Here is a 12,734-nt window from a genome sequence, read left to right on the forward strand (position 1 = left end):
GATTTTCCATTTCTGAGGCCAGTAGAAAAGGCTTACAAGAATCCACTGAAATGGTGGTGGGGGCAGGGGAGGATTTTTCCCCTTTCTGCTACCAACCTCATCACAAACAGCGCAGTTGGCAGTTGGTGTCATACAATGGGACTACCTGAAAACATCGCAGGATGGGGTTAGTGGGTAAGAAATAAAAAATCAAGACCAAGGCCCTCTGAGGGGGCCTCAAAGGCTGACCTCTGCTATTTGAGTCACCACCAATATGAAGGTTTCAGATAATCAATGTGGGAGAGTCTCTAGGTGACAGTAAAACAAGTTTCTTTTAAGTTCCTTGATGGCAGAAACTTTATTTTTATCTTCTTATACCTATGACCCACCTAGCACACTGTTTGGCACATAGTAGGCATTTAACAGACGACTGACAGCAGGAAAACTCACTCAGAGAAGCAAGTGACAAGTCATTATCTGCACATACTAAGTTGCTTTTATTAATCCAGAACTGCATGCTACAGATACTGTACAGCATGAACATGTATTCATTACAAAAATGGCGTCAAAACCATTAAAAATGAAATCAGAATAAGAGCATAAAACAGAACAGTAACATCACAACTGTTAGGAAACATTCAAAGTATTCACAAAAAATGTTATAGTTAGCATCTTAATAAACCAGAGAAAAATTGGAGACAGTTTTACAATCGCTTCATGTCAACTACAATGGCACTGAATGAACAGTTCTCAGCTTTATACAGCATTTTGCAACATCAACATGCCTAGGTTTTTTTTTTTGTTTTTTTTTTTGTTTTTCTTTTTTAAAGTTTGCTACCTACCTTCATGTAGTCAGTTTACATAGAAGCGGCAGCCTGTTTTTTTTTCCCTTTATGTGTAATCTAATATACAGAATTTTGGCCCTTAAGGGTTTATACCTCTTCATTTTAAATGCTTTCTGGACAATCTGCTACCAAACACATCTTGTTATAGGTGACATTAAAACTACACACATACCTACCTATGTAACATCACAGCAAAACATGATGAACAAAAATTACAGCATTAAAAACAGGGAGAAAGTTAAAAGTCACTGAGAATTTTGGCACGTAAAAATTTGTACACAGTCCACAGTCCTAATGTTGCAGGCCATTCAACTGTAGGTCCAGAGGGGAGACGCCAACGCTCCCGCTGTTTCTCAAACAGCGCCGCTAAAATTCCCTCGCTAATTTTCAAGTCTTATTTAATGTAATGGCTTTCAAAGCAATTTCTTTACACTATTGATCCTTTAATGCATCTATAAATGTCCATTTGGTGGCAACTGTGTTTCATACAGCAAAGAGAAAACAAAACAAAAGTCAAAAACCAAAAAATATATATATACACATTTTATATATATAAACTTAAAAACCTTGTACAAATGAGTTGTTATATATAAGATGCTTACACTAAGGGGGAAAAAAACTTTATACAATGGTTCAAGAAAAAGGAAAACATATTTTAAAAGGGACAACATACAGGTACAACAAGCAGTCTCTAAAGCAATAAATACTACTGGTCCAATAGCGTTGTGATACCGGTAATTGGTGAGTAACGTCCCCTCCCTCCCCACCCCCCCACCCCAAAAGAACAACACCATGGAACAAGGTATATTAACACATTTTAACCCTTTGTTTCTGTACATTTAAACAATAACAACATCACAAGAAAAGTTGTTTCACACAGAAAAAAAAAAGTCATGGCACTGCATTCATTGTGCCCTTATGGTTTAAAAACGAGATGTAAAATGATTGGTTCGCAAGCTCGTATTTAATACAAATAATAAAGAACCAACGCCTTCTGCAAAGGGCTGCTTCAAAATTGCTTCTTTTTGTCTTTTTAAATCAGTCTTTAAAACTAAGCTATCAGAACTACATAACAGTTATGTATATATATATATTTTTTAAACGCTACAAAGACTTTAAACAGCTGTTGATAAAAATTTTGGTAGAATCATGAGGTTTCTCTCTCATCTACATATTTAAAAGGAGAAATTGAAATAAGAATGGGTCAAATATTGACCAATGAACTCGATAAACATCAACTAATGTAGCCATGTGGCACAAGATTAAAAAAAAAAGACAAAAAAAATCATCAAAAAAGAAAGAAGAAACAAAAACAAAAAGGAAAACAAACAAAAACCAGGGCTAGCAAAGCTAAAGCTATTCTAAAGACTTGGTTACAAGGGAGAGTGGCTGGGGCTGGGTCCCAGCCAAAGAATTGTGGGAATGTAAGGAAGATGTTGACGGCTGTGCTAGAGAAGATGAGGGGGCAGCTGATGGCTGTAAAGTGGAAGGCGGCAGATCCAGGGCCCCATTCTGACAGTGGGCAGCGGAGACAGCCAAAGCGCTGGGCTTGCTGTGGGCGCTCTCAGCCAAGAGGAGAGAGGGCGGCGGCGGCGGCATCATCGTGAGGTGGGCCAGGGAGTCGGGTTTCAATGTAAGCGAGAGAGGTTGGGTTTGTTCAGTCTGTGGTTTGGAGTCTCTGGTAGGGGAGCCTAGCATGTTAGGAGAAGAAGGAGGGGAGTCTAATAAGCTTCCATCTGAAGAGGGTGGACTGAGGCAGCTGCCTTCACCTTGTATGTAGCGAACGCACTTTTTTTTTCTCCTAGAAACAGGGGGAGAGAGTTATCTGTAAATAAAGGGCAAAGATGCCAAGGGAGAGAGTTATCTAATGTACAGAGCAGAGCACAAGTCCCCTAACTGATGCCCTGGTGAATCAGCACACCTGGCTGGAGGAAAACATTTTTTAAATGATGCTCTAGGTGTGCAGAACTAACTAAATTCTCTAAGCCAGCTGGGCCTAACAAGGAAAAATAATAAGAGAGCCCACAGCTCCCCCTCCCAACCCCCTTATCCCACCCTTACCCCTAGTAAGTTCAACTTTGGGCAGATTCAGGTAAGCCACAGATACTGTGGCAGCCACCTGTCAGGTACAAATTTCTTCCAAATTAGGCTCAAATGAGAGGCTGACCCCTTTCTCCTTTTAATCTCCCTTACCCTCCCCCCTCCTCCCAATCCCACCCTCAGTAATTATTTTTGTTCCTAAAAAAAAAAGAGAGAGAGAGAGAGAGAGAGAGAGAAGAGAAAAAGAGAGAGAGAAAATGAGAAAGATATCCTTCCCTAGGTACCTCATATCAAATCTCAAACTTTTAAAAAGCCAGCTGTTTAGCCCATACAGCTGAAGGCTGCTTTAAGTGAGAGATTTAAAGGCTTTGGAACACCATTGCCATGAGGCTGTAAGAGCTGAAAATACTGAAAATAGCTTTCAGGTTTCTCTGTTAAGAACCGCACCAAATCAAGAAAGGTCAGAGCCAGGTGAGAAGAAAAAAGAAAGAAAACTCAAACAAATAAAATCAAACCAAACCAAAAACCAAAATTAAAAACAAACCACCAAAATAGGTAGAATAGGAATAAAAAGGGGAAGGGAGGGGTAGAATAAGAAAAAACAGAAAATGATCAAAATGATCCAAAGTAACAAGAATAACTGGTTGTATGGCCTGCAGGTTGTGGATTAAATTAAGTCGAGACTTGCCTTAAAATTTTAAATTTTATTGTTACTTTTTAAACTTTTTTTTTTTTGGTGGTGGTGGTAGTGGTGGTGGTGGTGGTAGTGGGGAGAAGTGGAAAGGGAGATTATTCACGGAGGTGTTGTTGATCCTTGAATAGGCCTGACACATAATTAATATGCCAATGCAGGAATCAGTCTCAGGAAGTGGAGGATATAACACAAAATCACAGTAATAATAACCAAAGGAAGGACTGCAGAGGAGCAACAGCAGGGACTTTTTGTTCACACAGATTTTTGCCAGAAAGAGTTTGACCCATACCAAAAATATAAACTTCCCCTTCTTGACTGGTACCCGTTATATAAAGAAGAGAAATGAGAATTTCAGAATCTTTCTTGCCTATCATCCAAGGACATCTGAGGACAATGTGAGAGTAGCCGAACGAAGAAATCAGGTACATGACTAAAAGGGTCTCACCCATCACTCGAGTTTGGTAGGAATAAAGCTGGTGGGAAAAATGATCCAGGGATCATTCCCACTAGTACATAAGTCTATAAAAATGCTTAAGATATATATCATTTGTCCAGATTCATAAATTCAAAGTATGCCTAGGATACTGCAGAAGTCTAACTGAAGCTCCAGTATCAATACAACTGAACCATGTCTACCTCCAGCAATGAAGATACCACAAAGCAGTTGACTCAACTCCTGCCAGACTAATCTTGGAATACAAAGGAGGCTAAGTTCCTCACTCAATCTTCCCCACAGAACCCTGGTCATTACCCCACCTCCCCAGCCCCGCAGTGTATACATTGTGTGGACTGAGCAGGATGGCGGGAGGGAGAGAGGAGCATGCTTTAGTCTAGCCTGCCTCATAGAGACTGAGACCAATCAATTTCACTGGCCTCATGGTAGGTCAGTTCTCACCAGAATGTAAGGAACTCAGAGGACAGGGAGTCCAATCTGTATCATCTTTCCCTTTATCCTAAATTTGATAAGATTCCTTCCCTCCAGGCCCTGAATTACACTAAGGTTCTGCTCAAGTTCCAGAGAGCAAGATAAATAGGTTAACCTATCAGGGGGTTTAAACCACCTTAGCCTGCAGATCAAAACATGCTGGAAAACTAAGATGTTCATGCATTTAACAAATATGAAGAGGAATTAAGAGAGGAAAAAAAACAAAGAGAAAACAATGAGAAAACAAGTAAGAATGAGGAAGAAAGGAGGAGTGAAGAGAGGGAGGGACATTGAGAACAAGGGGAAATCACTTCAGGCAGCATACCATGCTATATTAGGGCACAGTTGAGAGATGGAAAAACAACTTGGTGGGCTCAAAACAGAACCTTGTTAAAAAAAATCCCCTAAGGTCAACTGAAATGAGAAAGCCATTACTTAAAACAAGGAGTCCTGATTTGCTAATGTCATTTCTAATTTCTCCCTCTCCCCCATCCCCATTTCCCAAAACAATCCTAACTGTGATGTCAAATTTTATATCTTACAGGGGGTTCAGGGGAAAATTTTGAATATGGGATCTGGAGGACAGAGAATGATGAGGGATGTTGGTAATAGACAATGACTGAATGAAAGGCAATCAAAATGCATTCACATTTCTGAAGAGTCAAAAAACCAAGTTTTACAACTGATTTTCTTTAAAAAAAAAAAAACCACACTTTGTCTGATTCGTTCAGTAGACAGTTAGACACAGTCAAGACAAAGTTAAAAGAGAACTGTATGAGTGAGAGGTCATGTATCTCTCCCTTTTGCTAATACCCATCCCTAAACTCACAGCACACTCCATTCTCCAATAACTAATTCAAAACTCTTCAAAATCCATTTTAACTTTACAACACTTTTATTCTGAAGGCTAATTCAGAGTTATTTCTGATTACTTCTCTTTGGAATGGCAATTTGGCAACAGAAAATGCATTGAGAAAGGCTCACCAAAGCTAACAGTAACAGCTCAAGAAGTGATGATTGTGCTGTTGCCAGAGTAAAAACTATGGGTAATGGTGAGGGTTTGCTGAAACCTATCACCCATGATGATGGCGATGGCCAACTCTCAGATTGTACTATAATTACATTAGAATCTTCACTCTCAAAACTATACTCCAGAAAATCACAATTCTAAAGCACGAAGCTAGCTGCACAATGGCTTAAAAAAATCACAACAGAAAAAGTCAGTAAGTACTTAAAAGCCATGGACACTAGAGAGTCATGGCGGTCAGCCTCCAAATAGAAACATGGCCACTAAACATTAAAATCTTTACAGGCTGCAGATTTACTTAGAAAACTACATATTAATATTACCTATGTTTTTACTGTATTTTTATTTATCTTAGTATTTCTCAATTACATTTTGATCAGGTTCCTGCAGTTGTTTGACACTCGCTTTAGAAAAAGACTCCCACCCTGCCCCACTGCTGTCCACTCCCCTCACTTAAAAGTAAGGTGTAAAAGCCTCAACTCAAAAAGGGATGAGTGCCTTGGTGAACACTAACAACAAAAATAAAACACCAAATCTAATGGGCAGCAATCATTTCCCAATAAAAAGGCCTTTACAAAACCACCCTCTCCAGCCCCCGAAGCCAGGACCTTACCAGTTTGGTGTTTTTTTTTCTTTTTTGGAAGCACACAGAGTTGGTGTCAGACTTGACACCTTTTACAAAGAAATTAAAGTCCTTTTCTGATCACATAAAGCTTTGAATAGTTTAATCTTGACAGTTAAGTCACAGAACAAAATTCCTCGATCACTGACCTTAGTAAGAATGCAAAGTTTGGTACCAATCCACTGCCTAGCAGAGGAGACAAAGTACCTGTTGACACGGAACATACTGAGGGAAAGCTAAGCATCCTTCTGCCACTGCAAGAGAGAAATCACTTGCCACCGCATAGAAAATATGGAACCAGCAGTAACAGTTTAGGGGCTTTTAAAGCCACTGAAAGCAGATGCTGGGTAATTTTTAAATCCTTTTTATTGGAGTCGACACCTAATACAAACGGTCCTTGAAATCACCCTGCCACCTGCATGTCTCCAGGTCCTAAACTCATCCAATGGGCAGACAAGGCCCATCTTTGCAGGCATGTGTAAGTCACCACGTGCCAGCTTTCTCTTTTCTCTCACTGCAATCGACAATGCTACCAATCTGCTACTGCTTGTTCAGAGAAAGGAAACAGGGGAGTTGTGGGCATGCACATAATGTGATGGACATCTGATCTAGGGTCTAAACAACATGAAGCACATGGTAAAGGCATGGACAAGAGGGAAAGGTGACAAGGAGGCACTACAAACAGAGAGAGAGTGTTCAGGAGTTGAAATACCTACCATCATAATATTCCAAATTCAAAGACTGCTTGTATCAGAACAAAGAAACAACAAATTTAACCAAATGTGGTCATTAAGGAAAGGAAATGAGACAAGAACTAGTTGGTATCCCTCCACCAAGAAAGAAGTACCTATAATGAAGTACCATGGAATTACAGGTTTGATGGAAACCTGCAGCAGGACATGGGTATTTAATTTGGAATTCTCTGTGCTCTCTGATTCCTTTTGGCACCAAAAATTATCCTGCAGGACTGTCAAATGCTGCAGTGTCTCAGCCTATGGCTCACAAGTTTATAACTCCTTAGCAGGTGCACACCATTCAATGCCACAATTCCCTTCAGCTCCATAAAAATGTCAGCTAGTAAAAATCCAGAGTGAGTAAATATATATATATATAAATGAACAATGCATTTAAGAAAAATACCAAAAACCTGTCCCAGAACCTTTCTGGTATGCCATAGCTGTAGATCCTTGAATCATGAGAACCCTTGGAAATGGTGGATATATACATGTTGTGTATATCCCCCCCTCAGCATTCTTAGGAGTTGGTCAGCTGCAAAATGCCAACTCTCTAAGAGTGAAAGGACAGATGCCAGTCTTTGCACATCAAGGTCTGACTGTTCCCAGTTCTACCACCAGGGAGATGTTATTGAGAAAAAGAGAAAAAGAGAAAGAGAGAAAGGAGGGTGGGAGAAAGGTAATGGCATTAAATTAGCAAGAAATTTGGAAGGACGTGGATTATTAGCCATTGATGCTAGTTGGGATGGGGAAACAGGTAGGGAGTGGATAACATATGTTTTCATACTAATGCTCTAGAAGGACAGAAGGCTTTGATTTTCCCAGAGGCCTAATGGTAGTAATATACCTGCACGGTTTGCACCATAAAGTCTGTCGGTCAAGCCCGAACAATGCCCGACACTTCTTTGGAGTATTTGCATCTGTTAGCATAAGGTAAACACAAAAAATACAACACAATGGTGGATCGTGCTCATTTGGATGTGAAGTCTTAGCTAAAGCTTTTTTTTTTTTCTTTTCAATCACCTGAGTTTTATTTGGTAGTCTCCCCTCACCAAGGACATGAAAAGAAAGGACTTCCATGAGTCAAAAAAAATTTAAAAAACAAAAAAAGAGAGAGAAAGAGAGAGAAGGGGGAAAAAAGTGACATTATTTGCTTCTATTTAGGTCAGTGTTAACATCCAAGTCACTGAGGCTCGCTCTACGCTGTAGTAGGGAAGTGTGTTGGAAACATTCCGATGGCATGAAACACATTCCTTGGGAAAGGGAGAGAGACTGGTCTTTGCTGTCCCTGACACGAGAGAAGTAGAGATGATGCTGTTTGACAGTGGCATTTATTTTGGCTAGCAGCAGCAAGGAGAACAAGCAGACTCTCTCATAGAGACGATCAGATGGCAGTGCCCCCACTCCCTTGTGTCTCCTAAGATCACAACACAGAGCTACAAAGCAACAGGGCAGAAAAGGGGGAAAGTACCAAATAAACCAGCTGAAAACCAGCCACAGCGAATCTGGGGAAACTATACACACCTGCAGGGACCGCACCAGTTATTCTGTTGATCAAGGCCAAAGCGCGCTCGGCATTTCTTAGGAGCGCTCAGGTCTGAATGAGTTCAAGAAAGAAGCGAGCAGGGAGGGAGGGAGGAGAGAGAGAGAGAGAGAGAGAGAGAGAGAGAGAGAGAGAGAGAGAGAGAGAGAGAGAAACAAGAGGGGAGGGGAAAAAGAGAAAGATAAAAATAAGAAAAAAATAAAAATAAAAAAGGGAATAAATCAATGACCTGGTTACTAATTGCAAAATATTCACTTTCGTTTTTTAAAAGTTTTTTTTTAAATTAAAAAAGTGAAAATTACATTCTTATTCAACTTGTAATTAGCTGTTGCAAATAAAGCTGCAGTATCCCTTCTTCAAGGACTGTCTCATATAAGGTCAAACGGATAAGGGGACGTCAGTCACTAGATAACTTTCATTTTCATGGTATTTCCTCTTTCGATTTTATTTTCCAATTTTTTAAATTAAAAAAAAAAAACAAAATAAAAACAAAGAAGAATAAGAAAAGAAAGCGAGGGGGAGGAATTAAGGTCCTTAACATGCTTTTTTTCTTCCACTCAAGAGTTTTAACAGTTTAAAAAAAAAGTCAAACAAAATAAAACCAATGAAAAAGAAAGAAATAAAGAAAGAAAAAATAGATTGTATTGGGATATTGCAGCTTTTGGAACATTCAACTTTTGTTTTCCTGTTGTTCGGCTTTATTAATATTAAGATAGGAATGGAAAAGAATAAACAGACTGTGCGGAATGGACTGTTAGTATTAGCCAGAAACTAAGAGCGGCATGAAGCAGGCACTGAGTCAGTGAAAGCTAGTGAACTGCAATTTGTGAGCTAAGCAGCAAAGCAAAAGACGAAAAAGAAAAAAGAAAAGAAAAGAAAAAAACGAACCAAAAAATCATACTGCGGATGCATGCTTGCATGAGAAAACTTAGTGGGAGCAATGCAAAAATGCCATTAGATTAAGGAGGTTTATTACAGAATTCCTTCCATTCTTTACCAGTCTCTTTAAAGAAATACTGCATATTCAATTTGCACAGTTAGTTCAACTCTAAAGCACTTTCAATGTTTAAACAACTGTTATGAAAAAATAAAACCAGAGTTAAATTAAACTAAAAACAAAAAAACAAAACAAAACAAAAAAAACAACGGAAAAAACTGCTACCAAAACACATCAAAACATGTGGATGGTCATTTCTTAAGAATGTTCAATGTCATACATGTTTAATGTTAATAAAACTATAATGGCAAGAAAAAGTAAAAAACATTTTATCAACTACTTTAATGACTCAAAATGACATTAGCACCTGTAATCGGAGGAAGTGAAAGGCAAGGATTTAGGAAACATTCGCTGTGTTCTGAAAAAAAAGAACAAATTATACAGTCTTCAAAAAATGTTTGTTTGTAAAGGGCTGGCTTGTCCAAGTGGGCTCTGAGATTGCCTATGCAGTATTTCTAATTTCCTCTAGAGAATGACAAACCTCCTTAATTTAAAATGGGTGCAATTTACCACTGTAAAGGCATGCATCAGAACATTCGGGTACAGCCCAAAGGAATGTCCAACACTCACACACATGGGCCCGCCCAAGTCCAGCCTCCCCCACCCCCAGCCCACCCCCCACGCAGACACGCACGAAATTAGCAAACTTTATAAACCACGCATAGGCATGACTACAGCTCTGCTGTTAATGGCTTTGCAGTTATTAAAAAACACATTCCACTAGAATCACAATATGCTTTTCATGCAAAAAATGAATGTTACTAGCTTTAAAAGGGCAGTCGTGAAGCAATTAATTAAAATGCATAAACAAAAAGGCTAGCTATGGGTGGGTTACTCAACAATGCCCTGGCCTTGGATTTCTCCTGTCTCCCCCAGATATAAGCCTGACATAAAAGTGAGGTCCTTGCCATGCCCCCCTTTCCTCGGGATTAATTAATTTAACTTACCATTAGTCTCTCCTGGCTGCTTGTCCCTTTTCCTCTTCTTCTTCTTCCCCTGCATAAAACATATGAAACACAGGAGGATTATTTCAGGAGATAGGGAGGGAGGTCCCAGTCTCCTGTGTTCATGTGGAAAGAGAGGGATATGTAAAGCATGTATTTATAGGTGTTACCCCTTGTGATCAGATTCTAGGTGGCGGCCTGGGGCAGGAGGGAGGGAAGAAAAGATGCACAGAGAGCTTTGATACCCCTTCAATCCAGCTGCTTATTAACATTTAATAGCAGCATCCAATGTGTTCAGCCAGAAGGATACACATCAGACTTAGACTCAGTGGGAAGGAAAAGGAACCAAAGAGAAAGGATATATGGGAAACAAGTCAGTAATCAACTTCAGGGAGAGAAAAGACATCTCCCCACTCACCTATGACCAGCCTCAAACATGGAACAGTCCATACTTAAAAGGCGATCATAGGGAAGAGAAATTAGGCTTATTCTACTGGGACGCAGAGGGCAGAACAAGGATTAACAGTCAGAATTTAAAGGAAGGCAGATCTTGACCCAATACAAGGAAGAATTTCCTAACAATTACAGTTATCCAGAAATAGAAAAGACTTTCTTGTGAGGCTGTGAGCTCCTTTTCACTTGAGGTGAGAGCTGTAGAAAGCATGCTACTTTGGAGCCAACAATGAGGTGTGTGGGACGGAGAGGGGTTTTGGGGAAGCACATTGTTAAAAATCAATACAAGAATCAGCTGATGAGTAAAGTCAAGAAAATGTAGGGTTAAAGAATATGAAAACCACCATACTGGGAACCTATGAGGCTTCTTCTCCTGGTAAATACTGAGAAGACAATTTAACATTTCAGTTGCTTAATCAAACTCAATCAATTTCATATTCCTTCAAAACTCACTTTTTCGAAAGAGCCAATGTGTTCTATAGTGAATGCAAAGAACCAAAGGATCTTGTTGAATTTGGCTTACATCCTTTTCTAGGACTAAGTGAAGGGAACTCACCACTATTCCTAGCCCTCAATTAAAACACAAAAGCAGAAATCATCTAAGATCCACTGCATATCCCCTTCTCAGTATCTCTGCCATTTTCTCTCACCCAAGAGACAACACCCATCTCTTAGGCAATGATGTGGTCACCTGCAGTAACTGGCATGTTTTTTGTTTTTCTAGTAAGCAGTAATCGAGTTGAGCAACTTAGGGGTACATCATGACCGTCTTCAAATACTTAAAAGGGTTTTCTTTCATTTTGTCCCCATGGAGATTTATTTTGCTTAACAGAACTAATAAATAAGACTAATAAGGTTATTATAGGAAGGATTTGGATTCAATATAAAGATGAATTTCCTAACTGTGAGAGCTGACCAAAATGTCTTTGGAGGAAGTAAGTTTCTCATCACAAGAGGTATTGGGTAAGAGGCGGATGATCCCAAGGTGGCATCATAGATGGGATTCCATTATGGGGAAAGGGATTAGATAACATGCCTCTTGAGGTTCTTTCTATAGCATGCCTATGATTCTACGGGTTATTCTCATTTTTCATCCAACCTGCTTGCTTCTCTGCTGGTGAAACGGCTGAGGCTATGGCACAAAGTGTCCCTCCACCTCCCCGGCCCTCTTTCCCTCCCAACTTATGTGATGTTTACTGCTGAACACCCCCAACCTTGGCCTCATTAGCCCACTACTCCAAACAAGGGAGGTGTAATGCATAAATGCATAAACGGCAGCAAGAGAGGAGATAGCTTACTTTCACTATTTTCAGGGCATTCAAATGACCTCTCTTCCTGAAGCACCTCCTTGTCTGCTGATACAAACCATGGGGAAAAAAAAACCTGCAGAGAACTCAGAAAAGGCCGAGGAAAGCCAGAGCTTGACAAGTTGTCTTCCAAAAAGAATCAGTCCTCCTCAGGACGGAAATCACACAGAGTTATGACTAGGGGTCATGGCACAAGTTTTTGTTTTTTTTTCCCCCCTAGGTTTAAAAAAAAAAATCTCTTTGCTTAGTTCTCTAAGATAAAGTTTCCAGTAAATTTTACTTGGGATTTGAGCTTGAATGGAATTTCTTTCCAAAAGGACAAAGTATTCTTTCTTACAACAACATGCAAACTCCCATAGGCCTCTTGGCACCAAGATGTTCACACTCCTGACTTCTCTTTCCTCTTCAGGGAGCAAATTATACCCTACTAGGGAGCTAAGTGGAATAGTGGATAGAGTGCTAGGCCTGGTGTCTGGAAGACCAGAGTTCAAATTCAGCCTCAGACACTTACTAGCAGTGTGACTCTGAGCAAGTCACTTAACCTCTATTTGCCTGAGGATCCTCAACTGCAAAAATAGGGATTATTAATGATACCTACCCTCCCAGGGTTGTTGTGAGGATTAA

General features: G+C 39.8%; 1 protein-coding gene across 29 annotated transcripts in view; it reads right to left on the minus strand.

Moving 5' to 3' along the window:
• Positions 1-452: 452 nt before the first annotated feature.
• TCF7L2 (transcription factor 7 like 2) overlaps positions 453-12,734 on the minus strand; it is a 238,238-nt gene continuing 225,956 nt past the window's right edge. For 6 of the 29 annotated variants that reach the window (XM_036734845.1, XM_036734846.1, XM_036734843.1 and 3 more), the window contains 3 exons: positions 10,354-10,402; positions 9,714-9,764; positions 2,468-2,625 (listed from right to left, as the gene is read on the minus strand). In XM_036734845.1, coding sequence (XP_036590740.1) covers positions 2,546-2,625; positions 9,714-9,764; positions 10,354-10,402 — 180 coding nt within the window. In that variant the 3' untranslated portion in view covers positions 2,468-2,545. Of the gene's footprint in view, positions 2,626-7,712; positions 7,787-8,390; positions 8,464-9,713; positions 9,765-10,353; positions 10,403-12,734 lie in introns of those variants that run through there. The other 23 variants (XM_036734827.1, XM_036734828.1, XM_036734823.1 and 20 more) reach the window with 8 other exon arrangements.

This window comes from Trichosurus vulpecula, chromosome 8 (assembly GCF_011100635.1).
Source record: "Trichosurus vulpecula isolate mTriVul1 chromosome 8, mTriVul1.pri, whole genome shotgun sequence".
NCBI lineage: Eukaryota > Metazoa > Chordata > Mammalia > Diprotodontia > Phalangeridae > Trichosurus > Trichosurus vulpecula.